The sequence below is a fragment of the Balearica regulorum genome, chromosome 7 (assembly GCF_011004875.1).
Source record: "Balearica regulorum gibbericeps isolate bBalReg1 chromosome 7, bBalReg1.pri, whole genome shotgun sequence".
Lineage (NCBI taxonomy): Eukaryota > Metazoa > Chordata > Aves > Gruiformes > Gruidae > Balearica > Balearica regulorum.
The window spans coordinates 30,709,770-30,731,135 of record NC_046190.1 but is presented as its reverse complement, the minus strand read 5'-3'; the positions used below and the strand labels follow the sequence as shown (position 1 = coordinate 30,731,135).

Below are 21,366 nucleotides of genomic sequence, written 5' to 3'. Positions count from 1 at the left end.
GATTCTAAAATACCTCCATAATTGAACTTCAAAGTGACTCAGGTACAAAAGAGATTAAAGAAAGATATTTTATTGAAGATGTTTGATTTTCGTTTTGGTACCTTTTTAAGGTTTTATATATTTGATGTAGTAGCACTTTATACTTGTTCTGGAACATGAGCTGGCCCTAGAGATGGTTGCAGTTGCAGTCCTGAGCAAACAGGAAATTGTCAGTTGGGAAGTAATGGAGGAAACAGCATTTCCTAACACAGATGGTAAAGATCAATAGTACTTTGAAACAAACCATCAAGACAGTTAGAAAACTTCCTCACCTAACTCTGTCAATGCATATAAATCCTGTCCTGCAGTGTAAAACACAGCCTCAATCTGAGAGGACCAGCTGTTCTCAAATGATGACATACGACATCACAAAATCCATCTTTTTCTTCCAGTCTAAGTACAACTTCAGGCTGTTGCAATAACTGCACTCACTTTAGCAAATAATTTCTTAGACTTCTTTTCTTGTAAATCTGCTGCGTGAAAAGGCCAGAATGGTGGAGATTACTACAAGGATTTGCAATGTAGAATTTAGAGCCTTTATGCTAGCCCTCAGTGTTAATGGGAATGAGATGACTTGTTTCCCTTAAAAACATGGGCCAGCAACTTCCAGATTAACACACCCACCAACAGTCTCATATATGCAATATCCAGAAACCTGAATAAATCATTAAGAGGGTTTACAAGACTATTTTACTGTGTCTCAGATTGGAAAAAAAAAAAATCATGAGGCTAAATTTGGTTAAACTGAAACCAATCTCAAAATGAAAACTGCATTGTTGAGTATCTGGCTCGGATAGGAGTAATCAGTAAGTCTACGCTTTGAAGCAAAGAAAGAGTACTACTTTGACTAACCCTAAATCTGGTAGGAATTTTCTGCTGTTACAAATGTTTGTTTTCTTCCTATACGGAAAGCTGTAACTCCATAATCTTTTTTCCTTCTCTGTTCAGTAAATTTCAGAACCTGTTTTTGAAAGTAGCATAGATTTCTTTTCTGAACGAGGTCCACTAGATGGCAGAACGTACTTGTGTATTCCTTTCTTGTAGGCTTTTCCAGCCTAGAATAGTGCTTTCGTATATTCCAAGCAACCCAAATGCCAGTTTTATATTACTAAGTAAGATGACACCTAAAAGTAAGAAAGCAGATCTTTCCTTTTAAATCAGTAAGTCCAAACAGGACTACTCATGTATGTAGAAGTGCTCAAGTGTAATGGCCTGATCCACTCTTAGAAATTGGTAGAAAGATTCAATAGATCTCAGTGACCTCTTCACTGAATCCTAAGCATCTTCAAGACTAAAACAGCAGGTTACGTACCATCTTTCATTTCAAATTCTTCTAAATAAGAATGGTGCCTTCTTACACAGGACTTGTTGCGTTATCTGCTTTGTCTGGCATCTACTATATACTGAAACAGCATATAGGAAAATTTTGGGCTTCAAGGATGTGGTCACTAAGTGTAGAACAAGCCAAATCAATTGCGAATATGATTACATTTTTACTGGAAAACTATTACTAAGGAAAAAAAAATGTTTTCACAATGCAAGCCAGTATATAAGACTAAAGCATTTGAGACCATATGGATCTTCACTTTACTAATATGCCTTTTTTTTCTGGAGGGAAAATATTCATTGACCATAAATGAAGAGCTGATGGGGAGAATTCCAAATTCCCCAGAAGCAAGGAACTGGCTTGTTTCTATGGCTGTTGAGAGATCTCTTCTGCCATTCTCTCAAAATAACAATAGTCCCATAATTTCTTTCCTACTCTGAGAGTCTGAGGGCTGAGAGAAACAAGGTGATAGAGGCTGGGTTACTGAATTAAAGTATTCATTTCTGAACAGTTAAAGGTCAGCTCATACAATATTGATATTTTGAGAATCTATTCTCTGATATATTGAATCTTAGTACATTTTACCAGCAAACAGTACCTTTCATCTGCTGCATATATGTCAGAAAACTTTGAAATACATAAACATGCAAGGTGAATTTGTATGGCAGTAGCTACTAAGACAAAAGAATTGTTAATATAAGGTTAGGGATATAGCTATAAGACAGCAAGATAATAATTCCCTCTTAATAAGAATAGCTCAAATCTCAAAGTTAGTGAAATCTTTCTAATACATTGTAATGACACTAATTTAAATCAATAGTAATTCCAGCCTGTTCACTGAGGGGAAAATACGTTGTAATAAATCCAGCCTGTAAAATTAAATTATAATGGCCAACAAGAGAACTCAGAGCAGGTGTGAACACCCGACATTTGTCATTTTGCAATAATTCCCCTGGTATCTTCTTTCAGCAACTGGAAAAAAAAAATTATTTTGCTGCTTTATTTTACCACGGCAAGTAGAAAAGATGAAGTAAAAAGAAATAGAAGGTATAGAGAATGAAAGACAAAACCCCTTCCCCAGTGTTTATCCTTCAAAGGAGTCTAGATTAATCTGAACCCAGATAAATCATATGCTGTCTGTATGGGTTGGAATAAACAAACCGTAAAAATAAAACACCAATGTTGTGAGATTAAGGAAGAAAAACTGAAAAACTAAGAGGTCGCAAGCTGAATTTACTAAAGACAATCATAGAAAAAGACACCCTAAAAATGGTACCTGGACTGCATTTGTTCTTCACTTCTGGACCTCCGGGTTTGAATATTTGACTATTTTGTTAGGCCCTCGGTGGGATACACTGCTGTACTTTGCATGGACAAGAATTGGCTCTTGGGGGAGGGAGAATCCTTTCACAAAACTGAATGAGCTAGAAGTCACCTTATTTAATTAGAGAGCCTCATAGGTGGGAGCCTTTTGAACTCACCAATTAGAAATGAAATACTGCCTTCTAATTTTGCCTAGCTTAATACCGTAATACATAAATAGTAACAGCCCCAGGGTTTAAAGAGATTGGATAAAAATTCCCTGTTCTGAAATCTTTAAACATGTTTACTATTCTCAAGTAAAAGAAGAAAAAGCCTCAAGGTAAGGTGGGATACAGTTTTACAAAACAGAAACTTTGTTGATGCTGCAGCATAAGAAAGTTTTATCAAGAAGATGCATTAGATTCAACTCTGAACTCAATAAAAAGAAGAAAATCAGAGATCATTAGGGTGATCACAGTGGATTGATATACATGAAATCTAAGCAACTGCAATTGCCAATAATCAGTGTATGTTATTCTGTGTGGTAGGGTGGGAGCTAAGGGAGGAGTGTTAAGTAGAACATAATCTTCTCACCACTTAATTACTCAGAAAGATCCATGTTACAACCCTTTTCTTGGTTGAAATACCTTTCTACCTGCAAGCCCCTTAGAACTGTAAATGTTGTATTTGGTCATCATTTTACTGGCACTGGGATCTACTATGCAGAGTGTTTGCCTAGACTGCAGGAGAACTGACTTCTGTTCCCAGATCTGCACTCTCTCATTTGGGCAAAACACTTCAATTCTCTAAGCTTCTGTTCCTCCTCACACAAACCAACAATCATTCACTGTTTTCTGTGCAAAAGCTGCTTTTAGTGCTCCTGTACTTGGCAAAGCAAGGCAGTTTCTTGGGCAGTGACTTCAGTCCTACACAATGCAAGATCTGACGTTTTGAAAAGAGCAGGGCAATGGGAAAACTTGTCGGTATGTGCAGGCTCTAGCTTCTGCTTATTTTTATGTGATAAAGCCCCACCCAAGATTAGAGCCTGGTGCATGCAAACACAGAGGCAGTCTGCACTTAAGATTTTATGTGATAATCAAAGGGTGGAAGAAAGGAAGTATAATATTTCTATTTTATACATGGGAACTGAGGCACAGAGATACTACGCTTTGCTCGAAGTTATACAGGAAGTCTGTGGTAGAGCCAAGAACTGAACTGAGATCAGTCATAACCGCAAGCCTGGCCTTCTTCTAAGTGCTGTTGGCTTTGTCTTGCTGGTCATGTGAGCTGAATTGGCTCCCTCAGTATTGCTTCTCTGTGTTCCCTGTGTGAGCCTGTTTTTCTTCAGAAACCTAGGAGTCAAACCTACAAGTGATAGATAACAGTGACATCTGTGGAAAACACTGCATATTAATGAATATAATGAGATCAAAATTTAAGCATAACTTCTTATTGAAATTATGGGGAATTCTGTCTAAAACTTTATTACATGATCTGGCCTTTCTATTTTTAACCTATCTTAAACAGATTACATGGCAGTCTTTAAAATTATCACAGAATTGTCATATCCATTCCTACTAGAAAATGAAGAAATGCCCTTGAAAATGGTCTCCATAAAAAATCTGTAAAAGCCAGTAGGCAATGACTTCTGCAATGCATGTGGATTAAAAGTTAGTGATTGTGCTGATATCCTTGGCTTCAGTCCAGAATTAATGAGCAATATTGGGACAGACCATAATTAAGTGTCATATGAAGCTTTTATTTTTTTGTGTGTGTCATGGAGTACCCTTTGGTAAGTGTTTCTGTTTTGCTATCAGAAGAAAAGACTTTAAAATACTTCTTGGTTTCTTTTGGGATATTTGAAACAGCACCAGCACCAGTTCATTCCTACACCCCTGCCAACGTTGAGCCTGCAAGTCGCCCTCCCTGGGTAACAGATGACTCCTTTTCCCAGAAATTTGCACCTGGAAAAACCACTACTACTGTCACAAAGCACATCCTACCAAGGGGTGCTCCAGTACCATCTCCTGCCTCAACTTCTGCTTACCCATCTCCAGTTTCAACTTCTTCCCAGGCTCCTGCAATAGCCCGGGGAACAGTTCAGAGGGCTGAGCGTTTTCCAGCCAGCAGCCGAACTCCTCTCTGCGGGCACTGTAACAGCATAATTCGGTAAGGTCATGAGGTTTTGAAGAGGGATGAAGCAGGGGAAAAAAAAAAAATCAGAGAGACTGGTTATTGTACATTAATATACAGTACCAGAGCCTAAGACTCAGTTAAATTACCCAGCAGGGATGTCTGTTGTCTGCTTCATTAATTTAACATTTCCAGAGCTCATTTTGCTATTGTGTGGTTCACTTTTTATCACTGCAAAGTTATCCATGCTAATTGTTTGTTTCTTGGATGCTGTGGCAAATCACTGTTTGTTTTTTAAACAAGTTTCTGGTCCTTTAAGGTACCCCTTGAAGGAGGTACGTAGAACTTCATTAGGAGAGTTAGGGGAATAGGGGGGAGGATTATGGAGACAAAAGGAATGAGACATCATTTTGGAACAGCAGCCAAATGTAATTGTTGCTTTTGTGTCTGGAGAAAGATAATGCCTACACTCTATTACCAGTGACTCATAGCATGCCTCTCCCTTCTCCTCTCCCAATTCATTCTGCTGGACTGGTGCCCATTGTTACCCTGTGGACTGCTAACCAACTTTAAGTAATCCATGTTTAATGATGGTCTCCCCCCACTAAAAGGAGCTAGTTTGGTGATGTGGAACTGCTGATTATTGCTCTTTACATATTCTGAAATGGAAACACTCCAATAATAATCACTATATCTAACTACAATCAAGAGTAAATCACCAAAACAAGTTTAATGTGTCTTCCATATAATCAAACAGCAAGTTGTCATCTGATAGTCTGACATTTCTAGAACATGCTGTATGCAGTGCTGTCTCAGATGAAAAGAAGGCAGAAGACTTTAGGAGCTATTGTGAGGTGTAAGTGTGTAGGTTTGGAAATTTGCTTGCTTTTTCATGCTTTCAAGTAGTAGCATTATCTTCTGTGTTACAACCTTTGGCCTCTTCCTGTTGTCTTTGCAGCTGTTTACAAATACCACTTAGAGCTATGCAGATATGAAAACAATTGATGATTTTTCCAAGAGTTGTCTGTAAATCCAATGTATATGACTAAACAATAGTGAAGTATTTTAACCAATTGGCAAAGCGTTTGAGTAATGATCTTGAAAAAGACTGTTTAGGCTTATGGATCTTATTTTAATACACACCTTCATGGTTCAAGTAGAATGCTTGTTATACATGTATGCAGTGTCTGACAAAGTGAGTTTGTAATCAGGGTAATTCAATCTTTTTGCAGTACAAATATTTATGATTGTTTACAGGGGTCCTTTCCTGGTAGCCATGGGTCGCTCTTGGCACCCAGAAGAATTCAACTGTGCTTACTGCAAGACATCCTTGGCTGATATGTGCTTTGTGGAGGAGCAGAATAGTGTGTACTGTGAGCGCTGTTATGAACAGTTCTTTGCACCAACCTGTGCCAGATGCCACACTAAGATCATGGGGGTAAGGGAATAAGCTTAACCCTTTCTCCAACTGCATGGTTCACTGAAATAGTGAGTTTAGACTGTAAGCAATGAATGTAGATATTATTTCCCCCTTTTTAATAATAATTTCCCAGTCTGTTGATTATTTCAGAATGAGAAACGTTATAATAATTTTTATCTATCAAAAATCTTGGATATTTCTGTACCTTATTCAACTCAGAATATGTAATTCAATTACCATCTCATAAGTAACGCTTTCTGGATAATTCTTTGCTATCTGATACGCACTATGTTACTTTTATCTACCTTTTCTTTATATTTATAGTAAGAGACTTGAACTGGGGTTTTTTTCTTATACAGGACTTAATCTAAATTTCAAAGGAGACGTTAGTGATCTTGGGAAGAGACCCATTGCTGTTGCTGCACCTCATTGGTAGCTAGCAACACAGCTGCCAAGAGGAATTCTGCTGACTTCTTATAGTTAAGAAAATACAGAATAAACACAAAGATCTGAATTCCAGAAAGGCGAAAATAGATGCCACTTTTGTCTTAATGTACTCGTGCTTAGGTACAAGTAAATTTGCTCTACATATAACTTAGTGATGAGGTTGGAATACCATAAGATAATTTTTGCAGTGTGTTTATACATGTTATAGTGAATATATGACATGATTCTCTTATGAGGAAGCAAGGAATACTACACATTTTTTTTCCCTGCTTAGCTGTCACCTTTTGACATCTGTCTAAATGTTGGCATTGACAGACTGGATGCTTTTCTCTACAATTGCCAATTAGGAATGGCAGCATCAGACATCTATGGTGAAGCTCTGGCTCCAACCAAGTCTTGTTTGCTACTATGGCAGTAGTAGTAATTATACAGCAGAGTACTGACTTAACTTACCTAATTAATGCTGGCACAAATCAGTTCCCCATTATGGATTTTCATCAGGAAAATAGCAAAGATGCCAGCTGCCTCTATTTATATTAATAAGATTTCTCAATCTGGTTTTTGCTTCATAGTTCAGTGAGGTTCATAAATGGATCCAAACCAATTTATCAGTGATAGTTGTTTTGCAAACAGTAACAGAAGTTAATGAATCTCAAATGGTGATTCTCTAATGAGATATATGGCGAACATAAATTAGACTATTTTGTCTGTTCACTGGATTGAAAGCATGGAAGAGGACTTCAATCCCTTGTGTCATAGTCAAGGGAGATTAAAAATAATCTTTAAAAAAGAATCAGAGTCTACGTATATAATTGGAAGCAACATAAAATAGGATCTAGATTCTCAGCTGGTGTAAATCAATGCTGTTTCACTGAAGTTAACAAAGTTAAATTAATTTACACCAGTTACACAGATGGCCCTTTGAAATCTGGACAGTTTGACAGAGATACACTGTCAAACATTGTCTTTGGCACAAGTAAGATCAACAAATTAGCAGGTAACCATGCATCAGAGCTCAGTATAGCAGCTTTTGGACTTGGAGGATTTCTGTATGACAGGATAAGAATGAAGCAGTGACAGAGATTGCTCCATACTGGATGGAAGAAAGAAGCTGATAAAATCTGGATACTCAGATCAAGACAACATCAGTTGCACAGAATTATTTTTTGTGATGAACACATGGCCTAGGAACAGACATGCAGACTCATTTTCACTAATCACATAAGTTAAAATCTAAGAATTTTTATTTTTTTTTTTTTTTTTTTTTTTTTAGATTTTCACATTGGTTTGTGAAGTGTTCCTGTGAGAAGCTTAAAGAAATTAGTACATAATCTAAGTTGCTTTGAAAACATCAGACTTATCCCCCGCATGCGTTTCTTGGTCTTAGGGAGACAACTCTTTAAAACTTATTTAACAAATCACACTTTTGCACTGAAGATTTCATACTAGTCATGTAAAAACAAAGGAGAAAATAATCAGAATCTTTGTGCAGAATCTCTCCTGCAACAGCGACTGGGCATGTTGATACAAACAGCTGGCTGAACTATGTTGTTTCATTTTGGCAAATACATTGTTCCAGAAAGTTTGCAGTCCTATTTCCTCTTTCTTTCCAAACGAGCCCAATTTCTGTCATAGTTATTTCTTTTAACGGGGCGGGGGGGGAATTGGCTGATACAAAAGGGAAAAACGTAGAGCATGTCTGCCTTGTATTTGTGCTCCAGTAGGTAGTTGCAAAGCATGCTATTGTGCTGGAGATTTTTGTTTGTTTTACAGGAAGTGATGCATGCCCTAAGACAGACTTGGCACACAAGTTGCTTTGTCTGTGCTGCTTGTAAGATGCCATTTGGGAATAGCCTCTTTCACATGGAGGATGGGGAACCTTACTGTGAGAAAGGTATGGCAAACTGGACAGTTCTGCTCAGTAACCATGTGCTCCATGTTGCATGGAAGCAACATAAGAATAAAGCAGCTGATGAATAAAATAAAACCAGTTACCCATCCAGCATGGGCTTTGTTTCCGCTCTCTGCATATGCGAGTGTTATTTTTCTCCATTTTATGTGATAGACTGGCAGAGTGCTGGTCTTTTGCCTCTATGTCCCAGAATGCCTGACCTCATTTCTCTCCCTGACATATTATGATACTTCCATTACTCTCCTTACACTTTTTTTCCCTGTCCCACTCCCTTCCCTGGTAGATTCTGCTCACTAGAAATCTACATGTTATAGGGTGAAAAATTCTTCCTTTAGGGTTCTGGTAGCATTTCTATATGGTACGTATGGGTTGCTGCCCACATTCTCTCTACTAAGTTGCTTGAATTATGACCTCTGATACTGCTGCCTCACCCTAAAACTCATCGACCAGCATATATGAAGAGACAGCTCTGCTCAGATGGGCAACACATGGTAGTAGAGATTTTGTTTTCTGAGTGCTGCAGCAAACGAACTGCTTCTTGCCAACTAAAAAAAGGAAAAGGCCAGGTTTTTCCAAACTATGGAAAGGATAATATAGTTTAATAAATTGTGCTTGCCATGCAAATGAGTTCCCTGACATGGTCAAGAAGCAGGTTCAGGATGGTATTCCCTCTGTAAGCACTGCCTTGTCCATTTAATGAGCTCTCTGGAGATTCCTTCTTTATGGTTGCGCAAATCCAATTTTACAAATCAGAGTAACTCTTAATGAAGAATGAAAACAATACAGCATGACTGACTTGTCACCTACCCTTTAAAACTGAAGGTTTTGCCATAACATCTAATGACTCTCACAATTCCACATACCTTTCAGAATTTCTGCTAATTTTTTCCAATGTCAAGTCTTTCCAAATTGCAATTGATATTCAAAGTAAAGATAAGATGTGTTAACCAGCCAGAATGGGGTTTCCATAATGTTCTCTGTTAATGCAGAGAGAACATAAATCCAGTCATGGAAACTTAAACTATGCTTCTATACCACCCTTAAGGTAACGCTCACTGGCCATTAGACTGTGTTTTGTATGACCATATTTGTCCTTATGAATAGCTTCCATGTACATTAAAGCTAATTTAAAACTAATGTGGGAAACATAACTTCAAATTTCATTAATTTTTTGTTTTCTATGTTTGTGATGACAATTGTCGTGCTAATGTGGAGGTTTGCATTTAGTTTGTATTTAAATAATGAAAGAAAAGCAAAATTCAGTGTGAGTGTGTCAGTGAATGTAGTAGGAAACTCTGAGCAAAAACAATCAAAAAATTCATCCTCTGGAATCTTTCTATTTCTTTTGGATTTAAAATGATTACATTAAGAGTTTGTTCTAAGTTTGCTTTTTGTTTTATTTTAGATTATATTGCTTTGTTCAGCACCAAATGCCATGGCTGTGATTTTCCTGTTGAAGCTGGAGATAAATTCATTGAAGCTCTTGGACACACTTGGCATGATACCTGCTTCATTTGTGCTGTAGGTTCTATACCAAATACTATCTCATTTCTTTACACTCAAATTGTGAAGTAACATCAGAAAACCTGAAAGCAGGAATGGCTAACATATGCCTAAGGATGCAGAGGGATTGAATTTTATTTTTTACTTGCAGATGGAAAAGGAGGGGAGTAATTTCTCTTCTCCTCTGTTAACTTTTCGTAGAATTATTAAATTTGACCATCACAAGTGAGTGTTTTCTAATAAAACATCCAGTTTTAGAGAATATGTACAGTAATACATAGCACTGTTGCTGTTATGCTTTCCAATGTTTACCAAAGAAAGATAAAGCAGGACTTAAAATAAATTAACAGCATGGCCATAATCTTACTTACAAAGCAGTGCAGTTTGTATTTCCACGCAGAGCGCTTGTTGAAACTTGCAAAGAGGAGTCTGTTTAGAGAGAATGAATAGTAATTAGCATAAAAGTTGGTCAAACTCATCAATCTGTGGTGTGTATACAGCTATATAGTGTGGCCATATTCCCACACTGCACACAAAGTAGTAAAATCCATATGATAAACAGTATTTTTCTTATGGTTCTAATACAGCTATGCTGCTCTACAACATATTATTCCTAAGGTAATAATATCTAGAACCTCTAATTAACTAAAAATAGTATGTCAGCCACACCAAAACTGACAGTGACAATTTCTAATGTTTGTTGAAATCTAAAATTTAGGTTGAAGAGTATCATAGAGTCATAGAATGGTTTGGGTTGGAAGGGACCTGAAAGATCATCTAGTTCCAACCCCCCTGCTGCGGGCAGGGACACCCTCCACTAGACCACGTTGCCTAAAGCCCCATCCAACCTGGTCTTAAACACTTCCGGGGATGGGGCCTCCACAGCCTCTCTGGGCAACCTGTTCCAGTACCTCACCACTCTGACAGTAAAGAATTTCTTTCTAACATCTAATCTAAATCGACCCTCCTTCAGCTTAAACCCCTTACCCCTTGTTCTGTCACTGCACTCCCTGATAAACAGTCCCTCACCATCTTTCCTGTAGGCCCCCTTCAGATACTGGAAAGCCGCAATTAGATCTCCCTGGAGCCACCTTTTCTCCGGGCTGAACAACCCCAACTTTCTCAGCCTGTCCTCACAGGAGAGGTGCTCCAGCCCTCTGATCAGCTTCGTGGCCCTCCTCTGGACTTGCTCCAACAGCTCAATGGCTGTCTTGTACTGGGGCCCCCAGAGCTGGACGCAGTACTCCAAGTGGGGTCTCACAAGAGCAGAGTAGAGGGGCAGGATCACTTCCCTCGACCTGCTGGTCACAAGTAGAAAGTATAGAAATGTTTATAAGTATCTAAAGCCGAACTAGCTACTGGCCTTTCAAGGGTACATGGAAGTGAGTGACATAAAAGTGTCCTGTGAAAGCTGAAGTCTTTTTGAAATTCTAATGTAGAAAGGAATACTAAGACAGCAAGTTTCCTTCACAAACTATCAGCTATGAGTCACTTATAAAAGACACTTTCTCTGAATATTTCATGTTCTTTTTTACTTGGTCATTTAACTGCATTCTTATGTATTTATTTAAATTAGAAATCCAATTTTCTGTGGAGGTGACAGTTTTGTTAATGCAGTTCTCACAGCATTTTTTGTTAGGAGCTACCTTTATTTCTTTCAGTGGGTTAAGTCAAATGCAAATAAACACGATTCCTAATTTCAACTATGCTATCCTCATATCCTTTCATGTGATTTTCCTTCCACTTGCAATAGCACATCACTGATATTATCACTCACTAGTCTTAAGCCTGCCATAAGCATTAGGGACAATGTTTATTCCTAGATTCTGATGTGTTGACTTCCTTAAGTGGTTCTAGTCAACTCTGACCTTGCAAGTGGTGTTGCGCTACCCTGTGTAGATATCTGTACAATTCCAGGACAGTTTAAGCTGATCTAAACCTGGGCTGCCAAGGGACAACTGCTGGGACATGCTGAAGCTGCCTAGGAGATCAGGTATCCAGACTTCATTTTAATGAAAACTAGTGAACTTAGTGGGTAGTGGTGGCAGAAAAATACAGAAAGGAGAGCTGATGCAAACCAGAATCTAGCCTCAACATGGAGTAGGAAAACTACCAAAGCATGCACTTTGATCCAGGAAATCAGATGTGCTTCTGCCAAAGAAATGTGTGGGCAGAAGAGAAATACAATTGAAAATGATAATCATGTCTTTCTCTCTTTTTTTTTTAAATATGATTCCTGAACGTATTTATTATTAATTCTAGGTATGCCATGTGAATTTGGAAGGTCAGCCATTCTACTCCAAGAAGGATAAGCCGCTGTGCAAGAAGCATGCCCATGCCATCAATGTTTAAAAGAAGAGTTGGTAGACAGTAACGCTGGGGAAAAACGGATGACTAACTGGGCAATTATAAAGTTGATAACCATGGCTAGAATTTTTCTTGGTAAAAGCTAGGAAGTTGATACTTCTGAAGTTTAACCTCTTTTGTAAATGCAGAACATGCTTTTGCAAGGTTCATACAAAAACCTACAGAATGAACAGTCAAAACCAAATGAATGAGTCCATTATTAGAGCAATGGTTGGGGAAAATATAGAAATTAACTAAAAACTGTTATGTAAAAAGTAAAGCATAAATACAGTTTCAAATGAACTACCCACAGCAGTTTTACTGCTTAGACCACACACTAGTGTTTAAGAACAACTGAAAAAGTCCTTTTGTAGTAAGTCATTTTCTTTCTTAACAAGAACGAGTAAGTGCCACATGTACAATAATCTGTAGAACCAAAGGCCATAGCTTTCAAAGGAAAATAAATAGATTAGGGTTTCCTCTATGAAAAGTGAGTGCTATTCCATTATGTTGTGGTGCTACCTCATAGCTTCAAATATTTTAGATTCTTTCCAAATAACTTAGTTTGAAAATAAAGTGGAAACAGAATTAATTCCTTCCATGACCCAGTAAGATTGAGAAAAGCATGTTGGGTCAACCTTGCTAGTGCACTTGGCTTATACGTGCACAATAGATTAGTTCACTTTCAAATCATAGTGGAAAAGGACAACTGTTTTTCTACAAATTGCTCTTACATTGAATGGAATAGCACTGGCTAGGAAAGCCAGCTTTTAATTTGAAACCAGTTTTCCTCTCCTCTTGTGGAAAAAAAAATGCTCAAAGTTACTTTGGTTTGTAATTCCCATTGATATCAGTGGGAGGTAGGAATCTACATCTGGACCTTCACATTGATGAACACAGAAGACACACATTCATCTAGCACAGCTAGGAAGTGGGAAATAGCTTGCAAAAGTTCCCTACTCTGTGCCACATAGTCAGGAAAAAGGCTCTTTTTTTTTTTTCTTATAATAAATTAACATTGATTAAAAATTCGTAAGGCAGCATAACACCACAGGCACATACTCTTTATTATTTTTGTTAGTTTAAATGCAACAGATTCTGAATTGTCGTATTTGCCTTTGTAAAACAGTAGAAAGGCTCTGACAATTAGGATAACCATACAGTCATCTTTTCTAATATTTTAAGAACAACTTTCAAGTTGTTCAAACAGGTATTTATAAAACTTTTTTTTTTTTTTTTTGCAAAAGAGCAATACTTGTAGTACCAATAATACTTCTGAATTTTTATTTTAAATATCAATGACTTTTGTATTGGAGACAGCAGTTCTGTCTGATAGAAAATAGAGTTAAAATGGGAAGCCTGATCACTATTCAAGTTTTATTAATTTGTTTAAGTGAGAATTATGATGTGTGTGTTGACAGCTTGCCGTACTGACAGTTTTGAATTAGTATTTCTGAGGCTGAGGATGCATTCTGTGGGCCACATTCTGGTCCCATCTATATTTTACCTTGGGTTTTGAGTGACAAGGAATGACATAGCATTGTCTGCCTTTTCCCTCCTAAGGGTAATGCCCATTTTAAGGAAATTGGTGTGTCTTTTTCAGGGATGAAAAACTATCCAAATATTGGGGGAGGAATAAAAAAATTTGGAGTTCTAATATGAGAGTTAAGTTACCTGCAGGCAGTCTGCATCTTGGACAAAAATAACAACCTGAACTGCTTGTGGCAGTTTTGACATGTATGATGTGTTTATTCAGTAGGTATCTTAGTTCTCACTGATCTTAGCAGTGATCTGATCTGAGTGCTACAGGGTCAGATTTTTGTATGCATGAATTATTCTAAAACACTGGTACATTATATGCAAAGCCTTTTTTTTTTTCTATAGCAAACAAATTTTCTGTTTTCAGTCAGTGCTGGGCTGGTGTGAATATGGTTCCATTGATTACAAAATCCAAAGATCTGGATCATAAAATTCTCTAGAGGAATAAATTGTAATCATTGAAGTTAAGTATTTTTTCACTCATATTTGACTTCATGAAATACCTTTTTATAACAGTGAGACAATTCTAGATTTCCTTTTAATTTTTAATGCTATTCAACAAAATGGTGTTTATTATTCTCTGTTATTTAAGAGAATTCATATCAGCATATTATATACTAAGACTGCATTGAAGACACTCTTTAGGCAGCTTTCTGTGTTAGTGACTGACTGGGACAAGTCTCTTGCTGTCAACATCAAAACAGGGAGTCAGACTCCTTGGGAGGACACAAAATGCTAGGGCTTGTGATGCCTCAGGAGAATTTCATGAGGTCTTCTGCCTCTAATCTGCATGGGTGTATACGTGTCTCTCTCCCTCTCCACCCTCCCTCTCAGTGTCCCCAAAAACTGGCAGTGTGAAGGATAAAGCATTTTAGGAGATGGCCAGAGATGGAGTGCTGCAGCTTAGGCAGGGGCACACTCTGTGCAGAGATGGTGGTAGGCAGTGCGGCTGGGGCTGTCTCTTTTTCACATTCACAGGGGACCCCGGATTGCCAGCTGAAGTGGCCCAGGTCAGCATGCGAGTTTTTGGGGTGGACAGGGGTCTCAGCGTGGGTAGGGGAAGGGAGGCTTGCATCAGAGAAGGCAGAGCACCTGCAGCAGCCAGAATGGCTCTGGGGGCCTCTGTCTGAGTGTGAAAAGATGAGGCATTGAGGAGATGGGAAGCCCTTACTGAAGCAGGGGTTGCAAGAGGGGGGATAGTTAGGAAAGGCCAGTTTCACTAAGTCGACACGTTAGATAGTTGGGGTGGGGAAGGGGGGAATAGCCAGGATGACTCACTACAGTCAGGGAAAGGGCTTGAAGCCAGAAATTAGGATACAGGCAGCTCACAGTAGTCCAGAGAGGTAGTATGACTGTGCATAGAATGGATGAGCAAGGGGGATACAGGATCCAATCTAGTAAATTTGAAGTCAGTACTGCAGAAAGGTGAATGCAATGTATGTGAGCATAGCTGAGCTAGCTTGTGGCATGGCAACAGTGAACATGCAGCAGCACAGACTTCAGTGGGAGCCGTACTAGCTTGAAAGAGTCCTGAAAATTTCCTTTTCAGTGGGAGCTGTACTAGCTTGAGAGAGTCCTGAAAATTTCCCTTTCAGTGAGGAGCTGTACTAACTTGAGAGAGTCTTGAAAATTTCCTTGGACAGATAACCTGCACTGTAACACATGCCCTGACTCCAGCTGGTGTCTGAGCAAGTGAGATTAAAGCTAGTTTACATATCACTATATGAGGTACAGTGATATCTCTGAATGAAGAACAGAGATACCCTGAGGATTATCATGTAATAAATTTCCTGTTTTGACTTGTGCTGCTTCATAATGTGGTCCAAATATAGGGAATCCACTTATCCGCCCTTGATATCTATATTAAGATATAATTTTTGCACATATCTGAACCAGAAATTTGTGAATAATAATGTAGTATTTTAACTTTGTCAGGGGAAGAATACCATGTAACTGCTGATACTCTTCTGCCACATGTCACCTTTGTGATATGGAGGGGGGAAAGATGCATATATATATATATATATAAAATTCAGAATAGGGCCCTTCAGTTATCACTGAACATAAACGCTGTACAAAAATATGCAAGATTAATAATGTGTACTTGTTTATGTTTTATGTCTTGTAATAGATGCCTGGGACTAGTCCTAAGTTCCTCTAAATATTTCTTTTCATTCTAATTAACATGGGGTTTTACATAATAAAACAAAGATACTGTACCTCTGAATGATCAATTAAAAAGACCAGTCTTTGTTCAATAACTTTTCAGCCAAAGGCTTCAAAAATTATCTTAATGTTTTTTCTCTTTTTCTGTTCTTTTTGCAGAACAGAGTAAATTAAATGTTTCCAAAGACTACTTTTATTAACTGGAAGAAAAAAAACACTCTCATGACTTCTTTTTTTAGAAGTTAGTTTTTACTATATTGGATTTACACATTACACGTTTCTAAAATCAATTCAAAACAAGGAAAAATGTTTTACTTTGGTCCTTCAGTGGTCAGTACTTTGAGTGAAATGTTTTGTTAAAGATTATTTGTATTTATGTTTAATAATGTGAATGTCCACAGCACTGAACACACTCATTAGTGTCTAATGCTGGGCACGCTAATGTTTATTTGCAATACTTGTCTCCTGGTAGCAGATATTAATTTGTTTAGTATTTATAAACATCAAAATTTGAAACTGAGTGATTTCTTGCCTGCAGTGATCATATTAGAAGTCTAAGTTTTATAATATATTGACATATTGACTTGATGCCACAAGTGCCCTTGCTTTTATATATGTATTTTTTCCGAAGTTCCTAGTTATTTCAGAACCAGAATGTAGTGTGGTTTATGAGGTGTGAGTAACTACCTTGCATGGATTATCTGTGTCAATATGAATAAAACAGTCTAGTAATAAAAGGAATGTGCAAATACAGTTAAAGCTTTATGATTTGGGCATATTTATTAATATGGCATGTGAACAGCTGACAGCTTTCAGCCGTGTAATACTGATCAGAAAGCAGACACAAGCTTGTACTCTCTACTTCAGACCTGAAAATAAAAATTAAAAGCATTGGTTTCAACTGTATTGTATATCAGTCTTGAATGTTTTATTAACCAAATAACGCTGTTTTAAGCAAACATTAGTATGCTTAAAAGATGTAGTGTACTAGCAGTACATGTTGTAACTTAGCAAGACTTGCACAGTCACAGACCTTATTGTGTCAACAAATCCTGTTTATAGTAACTTTATAAGGAATGGGTAAGTTCTGTCTTAGGTTACATTGATGCATCTGAGCACAAAGTTTGATTGCATAAGTTCAGGTGGGTGTTCTTCCATTTCTTAGCAGAAGTGACTTTAAATAATATACAAAACATTTTAATCGTCTTCATTGAGCTCTAGTGCCAAGAAATACTTCCAAATGAAAGGATATCTTCATATAACAGTGTGGCTTACAAAAACAGCCATTTTGCACATTCCTAATCCACACCCTCAGGAATGCAGGATTTTTAAAGATACAACTAATTATATTAAACCTAATTAAGAAGTCACATGATAAATAGACAGACTTGGCTTTAGATGGCATTACAAAGTACAACATCAGGAATCACAACTTTGTGCACTTTGATTTTTCTTTTACAGCCCTAATTTCTGTTTACAATGTGCATAAGTAAAAATACAATTCAAAAGAATGAACAGAACGTATGCAATTTTCTGTCAGTTCAAAATTGCTGTTTTTCAGATTGTCTGTTCTGACCTTCAACCTTTGCACAAGACAGTGGTTCCTAAACTGCGCACTGTGATCCCTGGAGTGTTCAGCTGTTGGAAGTGGAAGCAATAGACACACAAGCATAGCACTGTGCCAGCTAATTGGGTGCAAAAAGTGAATAGAGCAAAGTTCATTAGAAAAGGACATGGTGCAAAATAGCTTGACAAGTGTTGCATTAAGAGATTGCTAATAGAAGAGAGATTATGATTTGTGCTGAAGAAAATGGTGATTTCAAAATGATATGCTTTGGCATTGCTCCCCTCCCACCCCCACCCCCCCAATCGTGAATCTTAAATTCAGCCAGTTTCTGTTGATTAAGAAAGGAAGGAATGTGTGAATAAGATTGCTGAAACTATTATTGAATACACAATGAAATGCTTTGTTCTCCTAGCCAAATCAGAGTTATGGATGAGATTCAGATTATATTCAGGCATAAATTCTGTGCTGTATGCCGATAAAACATGCCCTCAGATAGCTGTTAAAAATACAGTTCCTCCTCATCTTAGGAAGATTACATCAAAAGAAAACAGTAACAAATGTGTGTTGTACTAATAAGGACTGTCAGACTGAGTCACAAGACTTTTCTGTGCATCAAGAACAAGCAGAATGAATTTTTTTTTTTGAACAAAGCTAAACTTTTGAACAAAACATGTTTTTCCTTTAAAAGTTTCCAGATTTTAACTGTTAGGGAATAATAAATTAGTATGCATAAAGTATCATTAATAAATCTGCCTCTACTACAAAAGTATTTTCTAATCTTACTACTTTAGAATTCAGATTATTTTCATTAATGACAAAGATGTTATGGAAATTCTTATGCTTCCACTTAGTTTTACTATGTGTAGTGTTACTGAAAAAGAGTTGAGGCATTTCTGAAACTGAATTAACAATGTATTTTTTTTTAATTAGAAGATATAGATAAACATACAATTTTGCATAAAAATGATGATCCTTCCAGTGCTTGTGAAATGAATACTGCTTGCTACAAGAAAGCTAGGAAACTTGCTGGTCAAGAATGTTTTACTGCTATGGTGCATTAAAGAGGATGTTTTGGGTTTTTAGGAAACTTAATAAATATCTATAGTCATAATTAAGGCTCTTATTTCAGAACAAAAGAATGATTTACAGGATTTTAATTATTTTAAGATCTAATAGTACATAGTCTGGAAAATAATGTTGGGATCAAGGTTTAGTTTGATTCAAAGAAATCTTAATGTTGATAAATGTAAGTATTCCTATATGCACGTATGGAACATGTATGTAGATTAAAACACTCAGAAGTGAGGCTGTGATTTCCTTTAAGTGGATGTGTTTCATACCTGCAGTATTTGAGCCTAAATTGTTGTCGTATAGTTCATTTACTATACATAGTATAGTAACAATGCATTAAACTGAGTGCACCTAGAGACCTAGTTTTTGTTACCAGTTAGGTATTTGTGCTTTCTGAGGTACCCTCTCTAGACTTTTGATACCATAGGAGATGTGGGTGCAAAAAGAAGGACACACTTTCAAAAATCTGGCTTCATGTAAAAATTATGAATTCAGGAATAAAAATTTCATTTGTGCATTATAAACACAGACCAAAAATATTCTTTCACAACCAAATGTTCTTCTGCAGTACCCAATGCCGCTGGTGGGCCTGCATGTTCCCTAACCCATTTTCTTTTTCTTCCTGGAAATTTTTTTCTGTACTGAGGACATTAGAAATTTCCCTGTGATTGCTGCACATGTGGAAGCCTAACCAGAGTTAGTTACACATGCTTGTAAGCTGTGTAACAATGGGGGGTAAAAAGTAACAAAATGTGTTGTACTGCTAATGTGAGTGTATTCAGTCAGCCTATTGCATCCTGGAAATACCAGATTTACTGAGATTTATTGTGGATACATGATACATATGACATTAATTGGAAGATTCTGCTTTAAGTATGCTAAACAGCATCTACGCTACACTGCACATACTTCTGACCAAAAAATTCTTGCAATAAATGTGATATTACTAGCCAGAGAGATTCACGTTCTGGCTATGGCATCGAATTTAGCACACCTGAATCTAAACTGTGTTGTTATTAAATAATGACAGAGCATAGTTATTTGAGACTGTATTCCCAGCACCAGCTGCTGCAGCAAAAGGAGAATAGGGCTGTATTTTATGTGGATGATGATTTTCTGCCATCCGTATTATGTAAACCAGTTTCTGGAGTGGGAGATTTTCTGAGTTGCCATTCTTCTGTTACTTTGTTGTGACACCAACTGGACTGAATTCAAATTTGCAAAGATTTTAGTTCATTTGGCAGAATTTATTTGTGCTCACATTGAAGAACTCCACGTTTCCCCCATGTCACTTACTCAGCTTTGTGCTACACATCTTATAATGAATAGGAAATAGTCTGGTGGTGTTAATTATGCCTAGGCATACAACCGCAGACTTTTAGGTTAGGAGGAGCATCCTGAGAGATTAAATTCTTAGTATCAAATACATAACACATTATCTACTTTTTATAGACTTACGTGGCTGGTGGCTGTTAGAGACTCATTGATTTCCTAAGCAGTCACAGCAGCTGCTCTCTGTTCAGAAGTTCTCTAAAAAACAAAGAGACGGTGTTATTAAAAAGTAGATATTAAAGTCTGGGGGCAGTGTATATCCTTAGGGTCCAGATCTGCACTATTTAGTAGAATCTCAAACAGTTTTTGCTCCTATGGAATTCTCACTAAAAAAAATTAAATAATGCATAACAGAGAAATGCTGGGCTGTTAACTATTCCTCCCGAACTCTGGGTAAGAATCCTTATCCCCCTCCAGCTTACAGAAATTCACTGGGACAGAAAGGTATAAACTACATGTCTGTGTGCCAGCTTCAGAAAACCTGGCCGCAAATACTTAAGCTGAGAACATTTTGCTCATTCCTTTAAAAGACAAAGTCTTCTGTCTTCTCTGATCTCATAGCATAAAAAAAATTAATAGAACAATCTTTAAGTCAAAGGATAGTTAAGTAAACATTTATTTTAGACTTTCATTATTAGGTGCAACTACTTAAAAGTGAACAATTGCTGTCAAAGTGGGCACATGTGAAAGTAGTAAAATGAGATAAAAATGTAGGAGAGTGAAAATGCAAAGAAAAAGCAGCTTTTAGCATAACAATTAACCACCCAATTTACCCTTCCTTTATTCATCGCAGGATAATTCATCGTAACTGAATTAATGGTGAAACATTCAGTAATAAGCCTTGGTAAGGAAATAGGAGCAGTGTATCAGGATATCCTTTTTCCGCCCCAGAGTACCAATACTTTCAATTTTATATACAACGGAAGTAATTAGTTGTAACACAAAGAAGCACAGCTGTGTTTCCTGATGGTCACACATGCAATAGCTACTATTGTTTAGCATTTTGAGTATGTACACTGAAAACTGTTCAACTGCTTTGGACATTTTATATTTTTGGGATTTAATTTCCATTAGTAGCTTTTGAATTTATAGTGGAATTTTAATATGCTATTATCTTAGATCCAATCCTGCATCTCTAATCAGGTAATTTTTTTGCTGATGCCAGTGGGAGTTTAAACTGAATTAGGTATAGCTGCCAAATCCGGAGATTTGCAGACACAGGCCAATTTCTTATTGGAAGCAAAGGAAGTTACAGACTATTT

General features: G+C 37.2%; 1 protein-coding gene across 19 annotated transcripts in view; it reads left to right on the top strand.

Annotated features, from left to right (window-relative positions):
* LDB3 (LIM domain binding 3) overlaps window positions 1-17,035 on the top strand; it is a 128,194-nt gene extending 111,159 nt beyond the window's left edge. For all 19 annotated transcript variants that reach the window (XM_075758748.1, XM_075758740.1, XM_075758751.1 and 16 more), the window contains 5 exons: window positions 4,537-4,837; window positions 6,059-6,239; window positions 8,442-8,562; window positions 9,986-10,101; window positions 12,346-17,035. In XM_075758748.1, the coding sequence (XP_075614863.1) occupies window positions 4,537-4,837; window positions 6,059-6,239; window positions 8,442-8,562; window positions 9,986-10,101; window positions 12,346-12,435 (809 nt within the window). In that variant the 3' untranslated portion in view covers window positions 12,436-17,035. The remainder of the gene's footprint in view (window positions 1-4,536; window positions 4,838-6,058; window positions 6,240-8,441; window positions 8,563-9,985; window positions 10,102-12,345) is intronic.
* Window positions 17,036-21,366: the final 4,331 nt, after the last annotated feature.